The following is a 19,283-nucleotide window of genomic DNA, read 5'->3' on the forward strand; positions in this document are numbered from 1 at the left end:
CTCTCCCTCTCCCTCTCCCTCTCCTTCTCCCTCTCCCTCTTGCTCTCTAGTTCCTGGGATGATGTTTGCAAATTGCCTGTGGTAGGTTGTTTTATTGCTGATATTTACAACTCTTAGGGAATGACTGCTTCTCTTAGTTATCCTCCAGGTGTTGCTGGTTTTTGCTTTTATAGTCTCCTATAAGATTGTACCTCTTCACTTTGCTGGGGATGAGAAGTGGTTGTGTTTGGCTGAGCACAGGTTCTTTGGCACTGTGCCATAATACTTTCTCAATCTCAGTCTGGGATACTAGGAAGAACAGCTATTTAGAACAATTACATCACTTTTCACTGTAGTAATATCAAAGACAATAGTGTGAAACACAGCCTAGACTGAAATAATCTTTATTTGCCACCTTTAACTGTATGAACTAGATTTGTGGTTATATAATGAAATCTAAAACAAACCAGAGAACTGCATGTAGTATGTAAGTTCTTAGTATGTCAATTTTGCCTTCAGAGGTAAAATTTACAGTGGATTAGAGAGAAAACAGAAATGAAGGGCCAGCAAAATAGCTCAGTGGATTAAAGCACCTGCAAGCAGGCACAGGGGCCAGGTGTTCAATCTCTAGTCCTGCTGTGCTGGCCCTGCCCCTGGGGCTTGCTGAGACATTGAGACTGGGTGTGGTGGTGTGTCCCTGTAATCCCAGCTCTTGGGAGGCTGTAAACAGGTGGATCACTATGAGTGTGATCTAGTAGTGAGACCCTGAATACCCTGTACACCCTTCTGTAAAAATACAGAAATGAAAAACTAGGAAGAGATTAGAAGTAGAGCTGGAGGACAAAGGGGATCATGCTAACTTTAGGAAGCTGGTATAGAAAATTGGAGGGAAGGAGAAGAGCTGAAAAGAACAGATCAGGACCACAACCCTGAACAGGTTAAACACTCTTTTCACACTCATATAAAAGCAAGATCAAGCAGTTAATTTAGAGGGGAGGAGGAACCAAAACTGAAAAGAAGCCATCAGAGCAAAAGCAATACTGCAACAAAACAAAATGGGAGGGGGAGAGAGAGAATTTTTAAAAAAGTCCACTTCTAGGTTTGTCTCTGCTGTCACTGGTAGACATGTGGAGACAGAGTCCAGATCCATATAGATTTATTCCAGCAAGCTAGCAGGTTTTTATTCGGGGTAATGAATAATCTCAGTGAGAGGACCTTTAGCATCCTGCAGCTCTCCGTGTACCTTTCATGGCCTCAGCCCAGCCGGGATTTGCTGTGGGGAGCCAGCAGCCACCTTGAATTTGGAACTAAGTCGTCCCCTGTAGCAGGATGACCTAAGCCTCAGCACTCATCCCTAGTGCTGTCCTTCATGTCTGCTACTCCCTGCACTGCTGAACCTCTCTGTGGAGGCCTTTGAAGTCGCTGGTACTGGCCCTGTGTCTGCTGGTCAGGATCTCTTCTTGTGCCTCTTGTGAGTGCCTTCTATCTCAGGGAGAAGGTGCTACTGGGTACTTCCTTTTTCTTTGTTGAAGTTTCTTGCTTCATTCTGTGTGTGAGCTTCAGCTTGTGCCTCAGTTCCTTCCTGGGCTCTGGAGACTCACTGTGCTCCCTGTCTTCCCCCTGCTGCTATGTTCTAACATCTGGACAACAACATTTGAGAGGCTTTTTCTTGGTTGCTTACCAGTCCACCATCCTGCCGTTTCCTCATGGCACGGCTTTTGCTACCCCCCATTCTGGAATCCCCATGTCCACCCCTGACCTTGTCCTCAGACATCTGTCTCTGAAGTCATAGGAACCACTATCAGTGGTGTGGACCTTCTGGCTGTTTCCACTGCACTTGTGGCAGGGGAGGGGTGAGAGAGAGGGGAGTCCTGGAGGGGCAGGTAGGATTTTGATAGGCAAAAGAACTGTGTGTTGGGGTGATAGTGGGGTATATACATCACAGAAAGGACTTCCCACATAAGACCTAAGGGTCAGAAGTAACTGTGAATCTTAGGAATGTGTTAAGTTGCACAGAAATGCATTCCTGTAGCAGGCCTGAGATTACTGTCCTTAGGCCTCTGATAGGTTTGGCCCTTGTTGGCATCTGTATTTTGAAAGGGTTCCCATTATTCCCTAAGAATGACTCACTATGCCTAAACCATTTTGGAAAACTGTATAGTGTATGCTGAGTACCTGTTTTTTGTTTTTTTTTCCCTTCTGGAATGTGGTATTTTGTCACCAGCAAGGGAGGTAGTGCCTCTGAGTCACCATCAGTGAGAGCTCTAGACTTTGTGTTCCTAGTGAACTTAATGTGTGTTGTGTCATCTGTGACTTCTAGCCCGAGAGCACTCATGGGAGCTTGCACATGGATTTCTGCACACTTGATCCCATGCATCTTTTTTTTTGGCTGATTAACTTTGTGTTCCTTTGCTCTAATACGTCGTAACCATGAGAAGTGCCACATGTTGAGCCCTCCTGGTGAATTACTGAAACTGAAAATGGTCTTGGGGGTCTTTAACTCATAGGTATGTTGGTGACTATATGGTGTAGAAAAGTTAATCTGTTTAATCTCAAGATACTGTGTGAAATAAGTATTTTTTTTTTCTAGACCTTTTTCATTATCTACTTTCTATGATGAGAAAGATTTATATTGTTAAGAAAAGTCAGAGGAGCCTGCATTGGAAGTGAAGATATTTTCTTATTGCATTAAATTTTCTGTGGGTGAGCTGTAATTGTAGCAGTTGCTAAAACTTGTTTTGTGAGAATATGTGTTCTTAAATTTATAGAAATTCAGAAGGCGTGTTCAAGAATCTACACAAGTGCTAAGAGAACTGGAAATTTCTTTAAGAACAAATCACATTGGGTAAGTATGCCCCTTTAATATCTTAATTCTAAGGACTTTGGATAATTCCCAGAGTACCTGAATCTTATCCAAGAGTCAAACTTCCTTATTGGTCACTGTAAGTTAAAAGACTGAGATGCAGATGGCCAGAATATTTTTCTTTATTTAGTAGTTGAGTGGCTCAGTATGCAAGAATCAGTAGAAGCAGGAAAGATGGTTCTCAGTCTGGGATGTTTATAATAGTAGTTCTCTCTATATATATTTTGCCCTGGATATGGTAAAAATGCAATTTAGTCAGGAATGACAGCGTATGCATGTAATCCCTGCACTCTGGGAGGCTGAGGCAGGAGGATCACATGTTTGAGTTCATCTGAGGCAATTTAGTAGTACCTTAAAATTAAAAAGTATAAAAAGGTCTGGGGACATAGCTCAGTATGACCTGACTTGTCTCATTGCACTCAGATATATTCTGAGTCTCTCTTCCATGCATTTCAAAATCTTGGGGCTATGAAGTGTAAATCCACAGTGAGAAAGTAATGTTGAGGGAATCTCTGCTGAGCGGCTCTGAGGGTTTCTTGGACAACATGTGTGCTTTGCCTTGGAAAAGTGTGAAGTTTATTACTTTCTCAATTCTGGGATGGTATAATTTAGTACTTTTAAGATAAGATGGTTGGTTCATCTGAAAGGCAGAATGATACCAGATGTCTTGATTTATAGCTTTAATTATATACAAAGTGCCCATTCAACATTGGGCAAGTTATTTCTCAGATCTTGACTTTTTGCGTTTACAATGAAAGGACCTTACACCTTGTTGTAGACTTTTAGAATGTTCTGTGGTTTTTTCTTTTTTTTTTTGCATGTCTGTCAAATGTGAAATTATACCTGCCTATTATATAATAGTTCCACTGAGTAAAATAGGTATTTAACAGTTTAGATAAAAGTTTACTTTTGCTTCAGATTGTGACTGGTATAAGCTTTTCAGATGGTTAATCAGCACAATAAGAGTAAGCTTTTGGGCACGTCACAGAAGTGGCTCAGCGGTAGGAGTGCACAAAACCCTGGTGTATTCCCAGTACCACTGCCCTACATTGTCCAAGAAAGAAAAAATAACACGTGAGTGAGAATGTTCATTTCCTAAATAATAAGCTAGCGGGCTTGCCACTTTGAGAACCAAGTCTTCAGAAAATGATGTGGTCCTCACCTTTGTCCACAAAAATTGGCCTGTAAAAAAATGATTCGTGTAATTTTAATTTCAGAACTGGAAGACACATAGAGGACTGCTTAGTCCCTCACTTTACAAATGAAAAGGGTAAATATCAGAGCTGAGGAGAAAGTCCTACAAGGTCTACAGAGCCAGGTGCTTTGGCTCAAATGCTCTGTACTTTTTTCTGAATCGCTTACCTTGGCAGCTGTTTCTCTGAAAGGAATTAAGACCATCAGAACTCTTGGATAAAAGCACTGAAGCTTTTCTGTCGAGGGTACAAGTGGTGGTAGTTTAATGTAGTTGGACATCCAAACTTAGCAAATGGAAATATTTTCCTATGTTTATGGATTAGAAATGAGATTCTAGTTGGTATGGCCCAACCTCATGCCTTGGTATTTTTTAACTGAAAATGTTGAGATGAATTTCAACCAGGATTTCTACAAATTGTCAAAAAGCTTTTCTTTAAGCATTGCTGAAATAATGTGAAATTGACCATCAAATGCCAAAACAAAATGATCATTTTCAATCCAGAGTTGGCTGGGTGGAAGAGGCCCTGTTGGGTTGAAGCCAGTGCAGTCTGTAAGCAATTGGAGAGGTGAGTTGTATAAGATTCTATAGACAGGCCGAAAGATTCTTATATTTCTTTCATCTACACTAACTAAAATTTTCCTGTGCCCACAACTTATGTGAGACACTCTGAGAAAGCTTTGGCTGTAGCTGTAGAAAAATTTGTGGAGTTGCCATGTCTGGTGTATGCAAGCAATTACTGGCATTAACTTAAATGGAATATAACCACACACTGGGATTTTATCTTGCCTATCCATAAACCTAAACCCTGGGTTCTTTGTTGTGTTAACTGTCTTGATGTCATTTAATTGGGAAATGCTCTGAAGAATTATTTAAGGGCAAAACTAATCAGTACCATGGGAAATTTATGGAATGCAAGGTGCTATATAAGAGATCTATAGACTTTATTTTACTGTATAAGGTAAGCTGGAGTTGGATTTTTTGCTATGCTCCTTTTAGTTGTTTGACCTTCTGTAAGCTATAAAAGCTCTCAGCACTTAACATGTGACCTAAATTAGCTTCTCACCTTATAAAATTAGGTAATTATATTTAGCTCTTAGGAGCACTGTAAAGTTTAAATAAAATTATAGAAAAGATCCAATTGAGTATCTGATACATCGTAGTTACTCAGTGTATGGTAGATGTTGTTTGCTGTTAGGCTTTTGGCAAATAATCTACTGACAATTAATATATATATATATATTTTTTTTTTCATGTAGGAAATATTACTTTATTCATCTAAAATGACCCTAACACCTAGGGCATTGTGAAGACTGTGGTTCCCAGAAATAAAAAGGAGGGATTACCTTTAAAAATCTACTTGTCCCGAAAAAAAAATTATTCTTGGCACATGCTTGCATTTCAAGGTTATTTGGCTTCTCTGAGATAACATTCTAAACTGTAGCTTTGTCCAGCAAAGCGTTTGTTCTGAGTTACGATATAAGCCTAAAACTCTATAAATGGAGCAGTCTTCCAAGAAGGAAAATTAATTTTCTTTGAATCAGATTGAAATAAGACTTGGGCTAGAAGTAATTCCATTCATTCACTCTTAGGAACAATAACAATAGAGAGGAATTGGATTATGACTTATCTAAGCTCCTGAAATTACTTGAAATACCCTTGAAATGAGCCAGGTGCTGTTCTAGTGCACCAAGGGGCGTGTGAGTGGGCAGCTGTCATGATGCTTTGGATGTCAGGGTGAGGACTCAAGTGTCCGAAAAGGGTGAGCTGGGTAGATTTACTGGCCTCATTCTCTGGAACTGAGGTATAAGTGATCTGTCTGGCAGGTAATTTATTTTAGTAAAACTGCCTATAATGATGGAAAATTACTTTTCATCCCGCGCACAAGGTCACAGAAGTTCTGAAAGGTGCTTCTTTCACTTTATCTTATGGGAAGTAGAAAGAATAGGGATGCAGTTGCGAGAGGACTGAGACAGCTTGATGAGGAGGGAAGAGGCTTGCACAAAAGAAGCCAAGAAACTACTTCGCAAGCATCTTTCTTCTGGACTGCCAGCCCTTGTGGGAATTGGTGCCTGCTAGACCAGGCCACAGATGAAATGAAATGCTGGAGTGTGACCAAGGCTGCTTTTAGATGTATATAGTATATATGATGTGTGAGTCTATCTGGCTGCCCTGTGATTCATTCATTACCTGGTGAGAATACTGAAGGTTGCCTACTAAATGTCTTACCTGACTTAGAAATGCTGATATTTGAACTTAGATATGCCAACTAGAAAGCCTCATTATTGAAACCACTGTGTCTCAAGGTTTTTAGTGTCAGGACTCCTTTCTATTGTTTATTTTTAATATGGACTATATATATTTAATATCAGTAAGCTTTTTTATGTTGGTTGTATCTGTGACATTAGAAATTAAAATTTCATTTAATAGGACAGTATGTAATAACATTTAATTTATATAAATATAAATACTTTAATATATTGTTTCATAAAGTATAATTTTTCTAAAATAAAATGATTGGTGAGAGTGGCTTTTTAAAAAAAACTTTGGCAGATCGCTTTAGAGTCTGGTGAATAGAAGTCAGCTGGATTCTCTTATCTGTGTCTACATTTAATTTGTTGATACAGCATGTTTTTTTTTTTCTTGATGTATATGAAGAAAACTTGGCCTTTAAGATGTACATGCTTAGACAAAGGAAGAATTTTTAAATGGCTTTTTTGGATAATTGTGAATTTTTCTTGAATAGTGTAACCAAAGTCCAGCAAGTGGTAGTTATTTTCTCAAGGTGACCGTAATGTGGGTTCTGAAACTGAACTTCATTTGTCAGTTTGTCATTGGTGGGACGAAGTACCTGACATGCAGTTCAAAGGAGGAAAAGTCTGTTTTGGTTTTTGGTTTTACAGGTTTTTGCCTGTGGTCAGCTGGCTTCAAGGCAGAAATGTCAGGAAGCAGAAAGAGAAGCGAAGAGGCAGAGAGAAAGGAAGGGACTGGGGACGGGATGTGCCCTCAGTGGCGTGCCCTGAGTGACCTACTTCCTTCTACTATGCCCATTTGGCTGTGAACTAATCAGTGCCTCAATCCACCAGTGAGGTCGGTGCCCTTGAGATGCACACACCTTTCTAGTTGTACCTCTGAATGCTGCTGCGGGGAGAATGGACCCCTCGACATGCGAGATTGGGGGATATTTCGATGTAAACCTCAGCACATAGCAGTGAACTTTCTGTGCTCTAGTGTATTAAAACCCATTGTAGGTGGGAAGGGAACAAGGGAGGGGGTGGGGGAAGGGCAGGAATGGAAAGGGATTAAAGAAATGAGAATGGAAGGAAAAACAAAAACAAAGCTTTTATAAATGGAGAGAGGAAAAAGGGTTGAAGGAAGAGGAGAGGAAATACTTAAAAAAGAATTTAAACATATTCTTAGTGCTACTATTCCCTGTGTTGAATGTAATTATTATGTTTGGCAAATATGTACTAATAATTTTTTTTAAAAAAGGAATGCAAAAAAGTCCATTGTGTTGTCTTTGCTTTGAATGCATATGAATAGATAAATGTATTGTTACCTATAGATCTTGTAAAATGATTTGTCAATCTCATGCATTAATCATTTAGAAGGCATTGTTGCAGTGAGATTATTCTGCTCTTCAGATGTTCAAACATGTCATTCTATGATAATAAAAAGAAAAATTTACATTGGTTAACTCATCAGTCTCATCAGAGCATACTTTTAAGTATTGGGAAGCCATCGTATTGGGGGCGCATACAGGTTTCCCAGAATTCTTATTTTTGCTTCAGTGCTCAACTTTTGTTATACTTGACAAATATCATCTGTTATTTTCCTGGAAATGACAGGCTCAGTACCTTTATTATCAATATCTTCCAGATATCCCGTACAGAATGACACAGTTTGCTAGTCATTTTTACTAACAAAGTAAATTGAAAGGTGAGCTGGATGTGGTGTCTCCTGTCCATAACCCCAGTACTCTGGGAGACTGAGGCAGGAGGACAGCAAGATTGAACCTGCATGAACAGTAAAATAGAGAAGAGCTGGGATGTAGCTTGCCATGAAGACCTTGGGTTCAGTCCTTAGTAACACAGAGTGAGGAGCTGAACAATTGCCCGAATGTTTTTCCTCGGAGTAACCTTGATACCTATGTGTGCAGCAGAAGTGTTTTATGTAAGCATCTTATTTTGTTACACAGAAAATTAAGAAGGTATGCACTCAAATCAGGATTTATTTATTTTTGTGCTACCGGGGGTTGAACTCAGGGCCTTGTGCTTGCCAGGCAAGCATTTATTCTGCTGAGCTATCTCCCTGGCCCTCAAATCAGGTTTTAATAAATCAATTTTTATTGCTTTTTTAAAGGGTGTCCTTGAGTCTGGCTTTTTTTGTTTTGTTTTTTAAATCCTTTCTCTGATTGGGGGTAAACAGTGCAGTAAATAGGTGGGTTTTTTTGGTGGCAGCAGTTTTGCCCACTTTTTAAATTTTACTTTTCACACTGTGAATGTTAGAGTTGACAGTAAAAATAGTACATCTTAATATTTTTTTATGAAAATAATTTTATCCTCACAGATGCCTTGAGAGGATTTCAGGGACCATTAATGATAAGTGGAGTGCACTTGGAGGATCAGTTTGCAACAGTTGCAACAGATTTCCTGTCTAGTGTCAAATTTGGGTGATGCTTGCCTTTTTCTTATTTGCCATGATTTTTCAGCAAGTTCATTTCCTGTGTCCATAGGGTCTCTCTAATGGAGACCTGCAAAGGAATTCACTTTCTTTTTGCTCCCTTTTCTTGTATATCTTTTGGCTGTTTTGCTTAATCTTGCAAAGATTTAATTAAAGACTTAATTTTCCATGAGGACGTCAAGATCCTAAGATTTGGGGAGGTAGTGAGAAGAAACCTTTGAAGCAAAGCTTTGAGCAGTGGACAATTTAGCAGTGAATGTGTGCGTCCTTTGTTTGAATCCAGTTTTTTCCTCAGCGGTACTTTTCATTATCACTGTCTTCCAGCTTCTAAGCGTCTGATTTGGACTTTTCCTAAATTCAAATTTACAATGTATGGTAATTACACATGAATCTGAGGCACTCAGGAAGTAGTGTGGGCTGTCAGTCAGAAAATAGTTCTACTTTCCAAAATTTATAATCACCCAATTTGAAACCATTTGCCTAGGGGCAACATATTCAAGTATTTAAGGGCTGACCAAATAGCTCAGCAGATTAAAGCACTTGCAAGCAGGCTCAATTCCTGGGCCTGCTGTGCTGGCCCCACCCCTGGGGCATGCTCAGACTGTGATTGAGACTGGGCGTGGAGGTGTGTGCCTGTCATCCCAACTCTTGAGAGGCTGTAAATAGGTGGATCACTAGGAGTCTGATTTAGTAGTGAGACCCTGAACACCCTGTAGATCCTTCCCTAAATACAGAGAAAAAAGGGTGCATAACATACACAGAGATAAATAGCTTAGTGTAAGAACATGAGATATGATAGTCATTGTGATCAAATACATAAATCTGCAAAATAAAGAATTCATATTCTTTTAATGCCTTTAGAATTGAGATTCTGCATTTGAAGTTGCTGTTTTTGTCTTTGCCTGTTTCTTTCTCTACTCTTCAATTCATGCAGATGGGCGTTCTCATTTCTTCTCTTCCATAGAGAATGTCCTAAGCAGAGAAGGAAGGAGCAGGCCTGGGAGGACAGGACAGGGCTGCTTTTCTCTTAGGATCTGTACTCTTCCTGCTGAAATGTCTTTGCTAAGCTGACATTAATGAAGGCAGCAGTCAATCCTGAATGATTATATCATCTCCTTTAAAAAATTTTTAATTTATTTATGTATTTGGTACAGGGTCTCACTACATAGCTCAGACTGGTAGTGATCCTCCTGTTTTCAGCCTCCCCAGCGCTGGGATTTACAGGAGTGTGCCACCATGCTCAGATTTGGTGGCTGGCTCAGCACACCTGGGAGCAGGGCCTGCACGGCATGTGTGTTAGGTTTTGAGTCCTGTTCCCTGTGCTTGCCTAAGCAGGAGCTTAGTTTGCTGAGCTATCTTGCCAGCCCTATATCTTTTTTTTTTTTTTTTTTAAATCACATAGTGGTGTCAGGGCAACATCAAAAGTACATAGAGGATCATGTAGCTCAGAGTCGTATGTTTTTCCATGAAGTTGAAATAGAGGTAGGTAGGGCATTTACTCTCTAGCTGGCTGCTTATGCCATAGGCAGTAGTCTCCTGCCTTTCACATGGAAATTGTCCTGAAGACATTCAAAATCAGCAAGTAGAAAGGGAGGCATCCAAGAAGATACTAAAGTAAAGATAAAGAAACCAGTTAAACTCTATCCCTGCATCAAAATACGTAGATAGTATTTTGTGGGCCCCACCCTCCAAATAGCTCTGACTATACTTGGCTATTTCCTATTTATTTATATTTTTGCATTTTCTTGTCTGGGTCACCATTTTTTATCTATTTTGTGACAGAACCTCTTAAGTCAGATGGAGTTGTGCTGGAGGTTGAGATGACCTTGGAGAATCTGTGTTCTTGTTAGGCAGGTCTGAAGAATCACTTAGAAGGAGCTTCCGTGGATGCTTTTCTCTATTTTTGAGTTTGTGAGCAGATGAGATAGAAGATGTGAAACTGAGACTGCCCTGAAACTTCTAAACCTTTGTTAGTATTTTTGTACTAGTGATACAGAGAAAAAACTGATCTCCGGTGGGTGACCTCCAAATGATGGAGTGAACCTCCAAATGACATAGGGAAAAAAACGATCTCTGGACCTCATCTGTAGGAGTTCGTGTTCTCTAAAATTGAAGAATGAATTTTAGGAACAAACGGAGGTTATGAGCAGAATATATTTATTGAGGGAAAGAAAGTTCCTGTCCGAGAGAGGGACAGGAGGGGTGTCCAAGTGGGTTATCCCCCCCCCCCCAAGTTGTCTCTTCCAGGGACTTTTATAGAGGAAAGCCATGTGGTGAGGCAGGTCTAAGGTGGTGGAGAAGACACGGGAACGTGCTTAGGTGGGCATGAGGTGGGACAAAACTATGGTCAACCAATGAGATTACAAGCACCATTGCTCAGATAAATTGATTAAATCTGGTACCAAATGGGGAAGCAAGTCACATAGCAAGTGGGCATGAATATGGACAGTGTCTCTTCCTGTTGAGGGTTGGGCTAGTGACTCATTTGGGCTTTTTCAAGTTGATTGATACTATTTAGGATATCAATCAGTAATGCCCATCCTTAGGGAAGTATGTAGCTGTGCTTCCTCTTTTTGTCTTGGTCTTCAGGTGTGGCCCATATGGGAGTATCTGTCTCTTCCAAGTTGCAAAGTCACCTGGTCTTCCATCTTGTCTCCTTGAGAACCTGACCCTGTCTAACTGCCTATAATATTTCTATCTAACTCGGCTGCCTACAACACTGGGTTAATACCGTTTACCGTAGGCCAGCTTAATGTGTTTGGTCAGAAATGGGAAGACCTCAGAGAAGCTCAGGTGACTGAGTCTGAACAACTAGTCATTTGATGTCAGTGGAGAGCTGCAGCTTCTCCAAAGTCTCTTGCCAATAATAAAAATATGCCTTTTTTTTTTTTTAAATATGACTTTTACTATTTTGAAATGTAAGAATGTTTAGTGTCTCTAAGACCTAGCAGTATAGGAATTATTTAAAGTATCTAAAAGTGGATGCTGTGAGATCATGCAAGTGGCTGTTTTGGAAACTTTAGCTTTATCAGCTGGCAGCCCTGTTCATTGTGTTTAGGTTTCATAACAAGGCCACTTTAGACCTAAACATGGTGTTTTCTTCGCCAATGTGTCTACTCTACATTTCTCTTAAAGGTTGTGTGTGTACAGCCAGCTGCATTAAGTGTGTCTGTTCTGTGGTAGTCTGGCTGAGGCATTTGAGGGGAAATACAAATTAAGCTACTTGTTTTCCAATTTGTTGCCTCCTGGCAGTACCTGCGGACCAGAGTTTACATCTTGGAGATGATGGAACTGGGAGAAATTATGAGCTTGAAGATGAAATGAACCCGACCTGTGCAAAAACAAAAAACAAAGAAGAAAACAGTGGACATCCTGAATTGCCCTAATCTTTTCATCCTTTAAGACAAAATCTTAAGGGGCTTGTCTTGTTTGGGTCACATGGGAGGATTGTCCTTGGTGCTGTTTTAATAGTAGGCAAGATAGGCTTCCCTAGTAGCTGTCTGTCCGTAACTGCTCAGCCTTCTTTACATGGTGTTTAGGGAGGAAAGTACCCAATTTAGAATGCTACTGGCACTTGTGCCTCACGTTGTAGTAGCTGATCTTTTACTTATTACTTGTTGGAGTTTCCCTTGAAGTTTTATTTAGGTACCACTCATTCATTGAAGATGAATGCATTGGAGGAAATGTATGGGATATTTAGTACCTGTGTAAAGATACTGTTTGACCACCAGAGTTGTTATGAAAATCATATAATAATATATAAACATCAAAGCAAACTATTAAGCACCATTCAGATGTAATATTTTATTTTTTTTTGTAATACTATTTTAAAATGAATCTTGTAGCAAATATTTTTCATGTCCTTGATCTGCAGTATTTGCAGCCCTTTACGAGATTTTAACATTCATGGAGAAATTATGCAAATCTGTTGAGTTTCCAGGAGCCCATAAACACGGGCCTCTCATTGGCTGATTTAGTGGTTTCTTCAGCTTAGTGTGCCAAGGAGTTAAATGTGGATTTGAAGACATGTCTGGATTTCAGTGGTCACAGCGTCATGCCCCTGGGTCCGCCTCATCCTTGTGCAATCTTGGCTTCTTCAGCCAGCAGGCTGTGAAAGAGTGGGGGTGGAAAGATTACATTTAGCAAGTTTTCTCTTCTAGGAGGTATTTTATAGATTATTTTAGGTCTCCCAAACAGTAGAGGGTGGCACAAGCGCACTGGTAACTCCTTTCACACTGATGTGTTGTGGTTTTCCTATCATCTCCTCAAGCTCTACTTAATGTGAAGTAGTCTAGGCCTTCCTTTGTGTTTCCTTTCAGGCACTGGATTTTTCTGAGGGAAAAAACAAAACTTTCCACTATGTCTTTTCTGTATGAGATCATTTGATGAAGTGCCTCAATTTTTGTTTTTTCCAACAGATGGGTCAGAGAGTTTTTGAATGAAGAAAACAAAGGCCTTGATGTTCTAGTAGAGTATCTGTCATTTGCACAGTATGCAGTAACGTAAGTAAAATTCTGGTTGTCTGCATTTAAATTTCTTGTGGTCTTAGTGATAAAATTATACATTGCGTCAAGAGGATATGGAAGGGTTTAAGGAGGTTAGTTTCTATTTATCTAACTTAAGACACTTAATTGTTAGTTGAAATGCCTTTAAGTAGGAGTAAAGCAGGTGAGTAAAAGTTACCCTTAGCAGGGTTCTTATTTTTAGTTCTATTGAACTGCACCCTACGCCCTATTCTTTTACTTCAAAAGAATGTAGCTAGTGTGTGTAGCTCTCACTGATAAGAGTGCTTGCTTAACACAGGCAAGGCCTTGGGTTCAATCTCTACTGTTATGTGTGCATATGCTAGTAGGTGTGTAGAAAATGACTGCAGAAATGGACACTGGCATGAAGAGGCAAACAGAGACTTTACCTTTTTATTTCACATGTATTTGCATTGTTATAATATCCTGTCTACAAACTGTGGGTGGGACAGTATGGGAGCAGAACCAGGGAAAGCCCTACATATTTAACTTGTTTCTGTCACTTCGTCAGTCTCTCCTACCTTCTTGGCTTCTGGAATGGTTTAGAGCAGGGCTGGAATGTGTACATTTGAACATGGTTTTCTCCTTTGCATTTTCTCTGTTAATCAAAAGATGTTCCACTCCACACAGATGCTGCCTCTTCTTCACAGATTTAGGCAGTGATGCTGTGGTTGTAGTGTGACTCAAAGATGTTATAGCCCACATGGTGTTTTCCCTCTTTCATCCTATAAATGCTGTAACTTGATTTTTATGCTGCTTAACTTCAAAATAGTCTGAAGACCTAACCAGGTATAATCTTAAAATCCCCATCATGCCCCTGAGAATTTGTGAGGAGCAAACCATAATTATTTTATCATATAGATGCAAAAACTAAGCTGTTAATGGAAACTGGCTTGCTGTGCTTCTGTTTTCATACTTATCAAGTATTAAATGGAATAAACTTAAAAAATCATCTTCCTAAGAAGTTGTATTCTGAAATATAATCTCCTTTTTATGGCCTGTTCTTTCAAACTTCACTTATCACCATTACGTGAAAACCATATCAGCTCTTCTGTGCTTCATGTTATATGATAAAACACGTAACATTCCTCACCACATATTTTAAAGTCCTAAGAATATTATTTCTAGGATGGAGAGGAAAACGAAGAAAAACCAGGATTACTGGAGAACAGCATGCTATATGTTCTGTAGTTGCTATGGTGAATCCTTTACCTGCATGATAATTGAACTTGTGACCAGGATTTCCCAGTTGTACCCTCACACAGAGTCGGGGAACACCTTGTGGTGCCATGTCAGCATTCTTGTACTGTACCGTATAAGATGGTAGCCAACGAAGGGTCAGAATCCAGGGTTCTTGTTTCTTAAGCTCGTGGCCTAGGTTTATTGTGTTTATTTTGGCATGAGCTTGAAGATTTTGCTTCTTAGTTTTTAATTTTGCTTTAATTAGATAACACATTACATATAAATACATAATTTATCTTTTATCTTGAAAATAGTGAGCTGTGGATTTTTTTTGCTATTCTGTGTCACCTAAGAATTCCCAGCCTGTGGAATGTGGTTCTGTGAAGTACAGGATTCCCTAAGATGTGCCTTTTCTTTTTCTGCTGTGTGAGAGTGGGGGTGAGCAGAGAGGAATGTGTTTGCCCTAAACAGCTGAACATGGGGCCTGCGCAGAGAGCATGTGGATGCCATGAGTGATCTTGGGATGCTCCACGGACATAGCCTCCTTCATTCTTGATTCTGTTTTCAGTACACAGCTTGTCTTAGATTACCCCATACACCCACGGATACAACAAACCTGTGCTGGATATATACAGCAGTAACTGATTAGGCTTGCTTTTTTTTTTTTTTTAGAACTGGGGATTGAACTCAGGCCCTTTCACTTGCCAGGGAAGTGTTTATTCTACTGAGCCATCTCCTGGCCCTCTGATTAGGCTTTAATAAGTGGCCAGTGTCATAGGAGTTTTCTGATAACTGCTCCAATGACATTTCATTTTGGCATCATACTTTCATTAAAAAATAATATCTAGGGCTGGCCAAACAGCTTAGTGGATTAAAGCACGTGCTTAGGCAGACACAGGGCCCAGGGTTCAATCCTCTACTTGTGGTGCAGGCCCCACCCCTGTCTCTGGGGCACACTGAGATGGTGATTGAGACTGGCATGGTGCCTGCCTGTAATCCCAGCTCTTGGGAGGCTGAAAACAGGCGGATCACTGCAAGTCTGATCTACGTAGTGAGACCCTGTAGACCTTGTACTAAAATTTAAAAAAAATTTTTTTTCCTAATTTTTTTTTCTTCTGAAGGATCTTCTAAAATCTTCCTGAGGATATTGATTTTAGTTGTCTTCTGTTTGTCCTACAGTTCGTTCAGTGTTATGTAGTAGAACTGTGTGTAAAAACAATGAATAATTTTTTTTTTTTCTTCCAAGAAACAGTGTTACTATTTTCTGTGAGAGGAAAAATGCATGGAGCACAAAGGCTGATCTGTTTAAAATTGTTGCTCCTAGAACTATAGAAGAGTGAGCAACTTAGCTTGCCGTTTATTCTAACATGGTTAACATGAGTAATAACCTCAAAAAATGTCAGAGAAACAACAGTCTTACTTTAAAGAGCACCACATTGGGAAGAGATTCCAAAATCAAAGCAAATCCTTAACTTCGCTAGTAATGTATCACATATGGTTGGAAAAGTATACTTGCCAACACACTAGGAGAAAATACTCAGTGAAAATTGATGGGTAGGAATACATTAGTATAAACCTAACATATTGACTTGTTAATGCAAAATCAAGACAGCTGTTGTGATCATTTTCCACCTTCTACCAGAGCAGTTATAGTTAGAAAGCTAGAAAGCCTTATAGTAAAATATAAAATTTACATCACTAAGCTTTGCTATTCATTGCTGCATGATTGTGTTGTAAGGCCTAGTGTTTGTCATTCTTGCATTGTTGCAGCTAACAATGAGTCTGTAGAAATTCTTTTAATATCCTTTTTACTTTTCCTTGCAGAGACTTCCCAGGGACACAAGTTGTGTATATCTGCATGTGTATGTAAACGTGAATTTTTTAAGTTTTCAGCAGCATTCTTCTTTTGTTGTAGTTTTGACTTTGAAAGTGTGGAAAGTACTGTGGAGAGTTCAGTGGACAAATCAAAGCCCTGGAGCAGGTCCATCGAGGACCTGCACAGAGGGAGCAACCTGCCCTCACCTGTGGGCAACAGCGTGTCCCGCTCGGGAAGACACTCCGCATTGCGGTAAGTGCCTTTAATCAGAAGGAATCTGCAGTAGGATGTGCTAGGATAGGTGGGTCCCCTTCTGCTGATTCTGGGTGGACTATCAGTGCATCTTGCTGCATAGCATTTTCGTTTCCAATGATGTAAGTGGAGGTTACTTTCAGAGTTCATGGGTTCTCCCATTGGTCAGTACTCTATATAGTTTCAAGTAGCTTTTTGGAAACACCATGCTCTGAAACAACACAGAAGGTGAGACATTTCTACCAAAGGATTAGCAGAATTATCTCTAATAGAGTAGAAGTAGGAGATAAATGTCTGAAATCCAGTCAGTGCTGGCCTTTGTGATGTAGGTATTGTTTGCAGCAGAGGCAGCACTTTGAGCTGTGAGCATCTGAATAGCCTCTTTGCTTTTTGCTCTTCATGCCTTTCTACTGCCTTGCTTTCCTCCACCCAGCGCTCATGTGCATGTTCTAGGGGAAGTCTTCTGTATCATAGGTGCAGAATGCTGGAGTGCAATTTTTGTTGTTGTTAAATAATGTAATACCTTTAATCACAGCTTTCTTTGGTTAGATGTGCTTCAGATGTCACCCTTAAATTTCCTCCTAGGGTTTCCCTGTTAAATATTTCTTGGCTGAAGTACCACTAAAGCTAAGGGAAGATTGGTGCTTATCTCTGATAACAGTGTGGGCTATAACATTGCTGGGATTGTTCATTCACTCATACCCATGACTAGTCATGAATTGCAAATAGTTTTGAGCTTCTCTAGCCTGTGAGACACTACATGTGGAGTTAGCAGTACATTAGTAAATGAGGCAGCTCTTCTGCCAGTCAGGTTAGAGATATCTAGATCAAGTTCATAAAGCTTTCTGTGGTCTACAAATTTAATACAGAGTCTTAATAGTCATAAGAACTTCATTGTCATAGATTGCTTAGTCTCTGTAGCTTGAAAATTTTATCTCAAGTATTTTAAGACATGATCTGGCAAAAGGACATTTTTGTTGTTCTTGAAATAATCATGGATTTGGGGTTATTGTACTAGAGTTGTTAGTAAATATTAGGGTTTCACAACATTCAGATTTGCTTGTCTTTTGTCTCTTTGACTTGGGTTTGGTCATGGTGAGTTAAAAAAATTCTGTATAATGAAGTTCATTTCTGCTGAAGTGTCTGATGTTTGTTTCCAACAAACCATTCAGATTTTCCTTGTTGCAAAATGCTAAAAATATGAATACATTTAGAATTAATCGATTCTAAAATAATAAGGAAAAGTATTTCAGCCTATCTCCTGGCATTTTGGAGGAATCAAGGGCTATATGAGCTTCACAGGTGGGCAGAGGAATGTGTGGAAATTGACAAAGACCTGTTTCTCCAACTTCTGTAGAAGTGTACTCAAATAGAAATTCTCACCACCAGTTCAGTCAATAACTGTATAAGGAGTTTAGTTTACAAAGTATATTTTAGTTTGGTTTTCTGTCATCCCTTAGTTAGAAAGTATCATATCATCAGCCAGCTATTACCTAAGAAGTACTCATTTCTCTGATTAAAATTCACCTTGTAAAAATTATGAAAGTCCTTTCACAGTGCTCCTACTATTTCTGGTAAAGTGGCAGGATCAGGGAACTATCCCAGGCTCAAGGGAAGGATGTGACTCTGGGGCTGGGAGGCTTGGTACAGGGACATCGAAAATGATCTTGGGGTGCTTTACATTGGCTCAAGGTAGATGCTGTGAACATTTATTTTCCAGGGGAAAACAGACTGAAAATGTGGAAGGAGACGTGATAGAAAGGGAGAAACAGGAACTAAATAAATTTATGCTGGCAGGTTGCTCAGAAATGACCCATTAAGAAACTAACATTTCACTCTTCTGTTCTGTATTTTAATAGTTCTGTATTTTAAAATCACTTCGTGATTTTTAGTAACTGAAGAATGCCAACAGGACAGTTTTTATTCCACTTAGTAACTTGAAGCTTTGACTTTTGTTTTTGTTTTTAAACAGTGTGTATCAATGATAGTTCAACATTTGTAGTTCATGGATTTGTGCCTAGTTCTATTTCTGTATTTGGTCATTGGATAGCATCTGGTACCTATAAAAACAGCAGTGAGATGTAAGGCGTATGGTACGTGTTGCTTTTCATATACCCAAAGATTGTTTACATTTTTTTCTCTTCCTCCTCTTCTTCACCTTTTTCTTCCTTTCCTCCCCACACTACCTTTACTTTTTCGGCTTGCTTTTTGTTGTTATTTTTCATCCCACCATCCTACTTCTGATTACCTCCTTACTTTGTCTTTCTTCATCTTGCTTTCTCCTCTCACTCTGGTTCTGTTCATCTCTTGCACCACTACCAGATTGGTTTCTCTGCCTGAGTATCTTCAATTCCAATGCCACCAGAGCTGCTTCTCTCCCTGTGGCCTCTGGAGCAGCGTCAGTTTACACACTGATGATGAGGCTTCAGACCGGAACATCTCGTAAGTCATGGGTGCAAATGGCACCCAAGAGAGCTGAAAGTGCATGGTGGCAGGGTCTGTGACTGCTCTCCATGTTATAATATGATAACTACGTGACTTGGCACCTACACCCTGTCCTGGCCTAAAGCCCAATGTCTTTTAGCCACTGATCCACTCTGTTATCATATTATGATTCCTTGCTTTAAGACTTTAACACAGTAGGGTATACTGCATTCTTATTAATACTGTATTTTTTTTTAAAGAGAAAAAGAATATTCATGTTCTATAGAGATGATTTATTCTGGTAGCTTTGCTTAATTAGTTAGTATCTCTCAATGGACAGTTTAGTCCTCTCTTCCTAATAATCTCCAG

At 39.6% G+C, this 19,283-nt stretch overlaps 1 protein-coding gene across 4 annotated transcripts in view; it reads left to right on the forward strand.

Annotated features, from left to right (window-relative positions):
- The window catches only part of Fmnl2 (formin like 2), a 335,200-nt gene that overhangs the window by 229,537 nt on the left and 86,380 nt on the right, over nucleotides 1-19,283 (forward strand). For all 4 annotated transcript variants that reach the window (XM_023721414.1, XM_023721412.1, XM_023721413.1 and 1 more), the window contains exons 4-6: nucleotides 2,748-2,824; nucleotides 13,136-13,219; nucleotides 16,338-16,490. In XM_023721414.1, coding sequence (XP_023577182.1) covers nucleotides 2,748-2,824; nucleotides 13,136-13,219; nucleotides 16,338-16,490 — 314 coding nt within the window. The remainder of the gene's footprint in view (nucleotides 1-2,747; nucleotides 2,825-13,135; nucleotides 13,220-16,337; nucleotides 16,491-19,283) is intronic.

The sequence above is a fragment of the Octodon degus genome, unplaced genomic scaffold, assembly GCF_000260255.1.
Source record: "Octodon degus isolate 3935 unplaced genomic scaffold, OctDeg1.0 scaffold00082, whole genome shotgun sequence".
Classification (NCBI taxonomy): Eukaryota; Metazoa; Chordata; class Mammalia; order Rodentia; family Octodontidae; genus Octodon; species Octodon degus.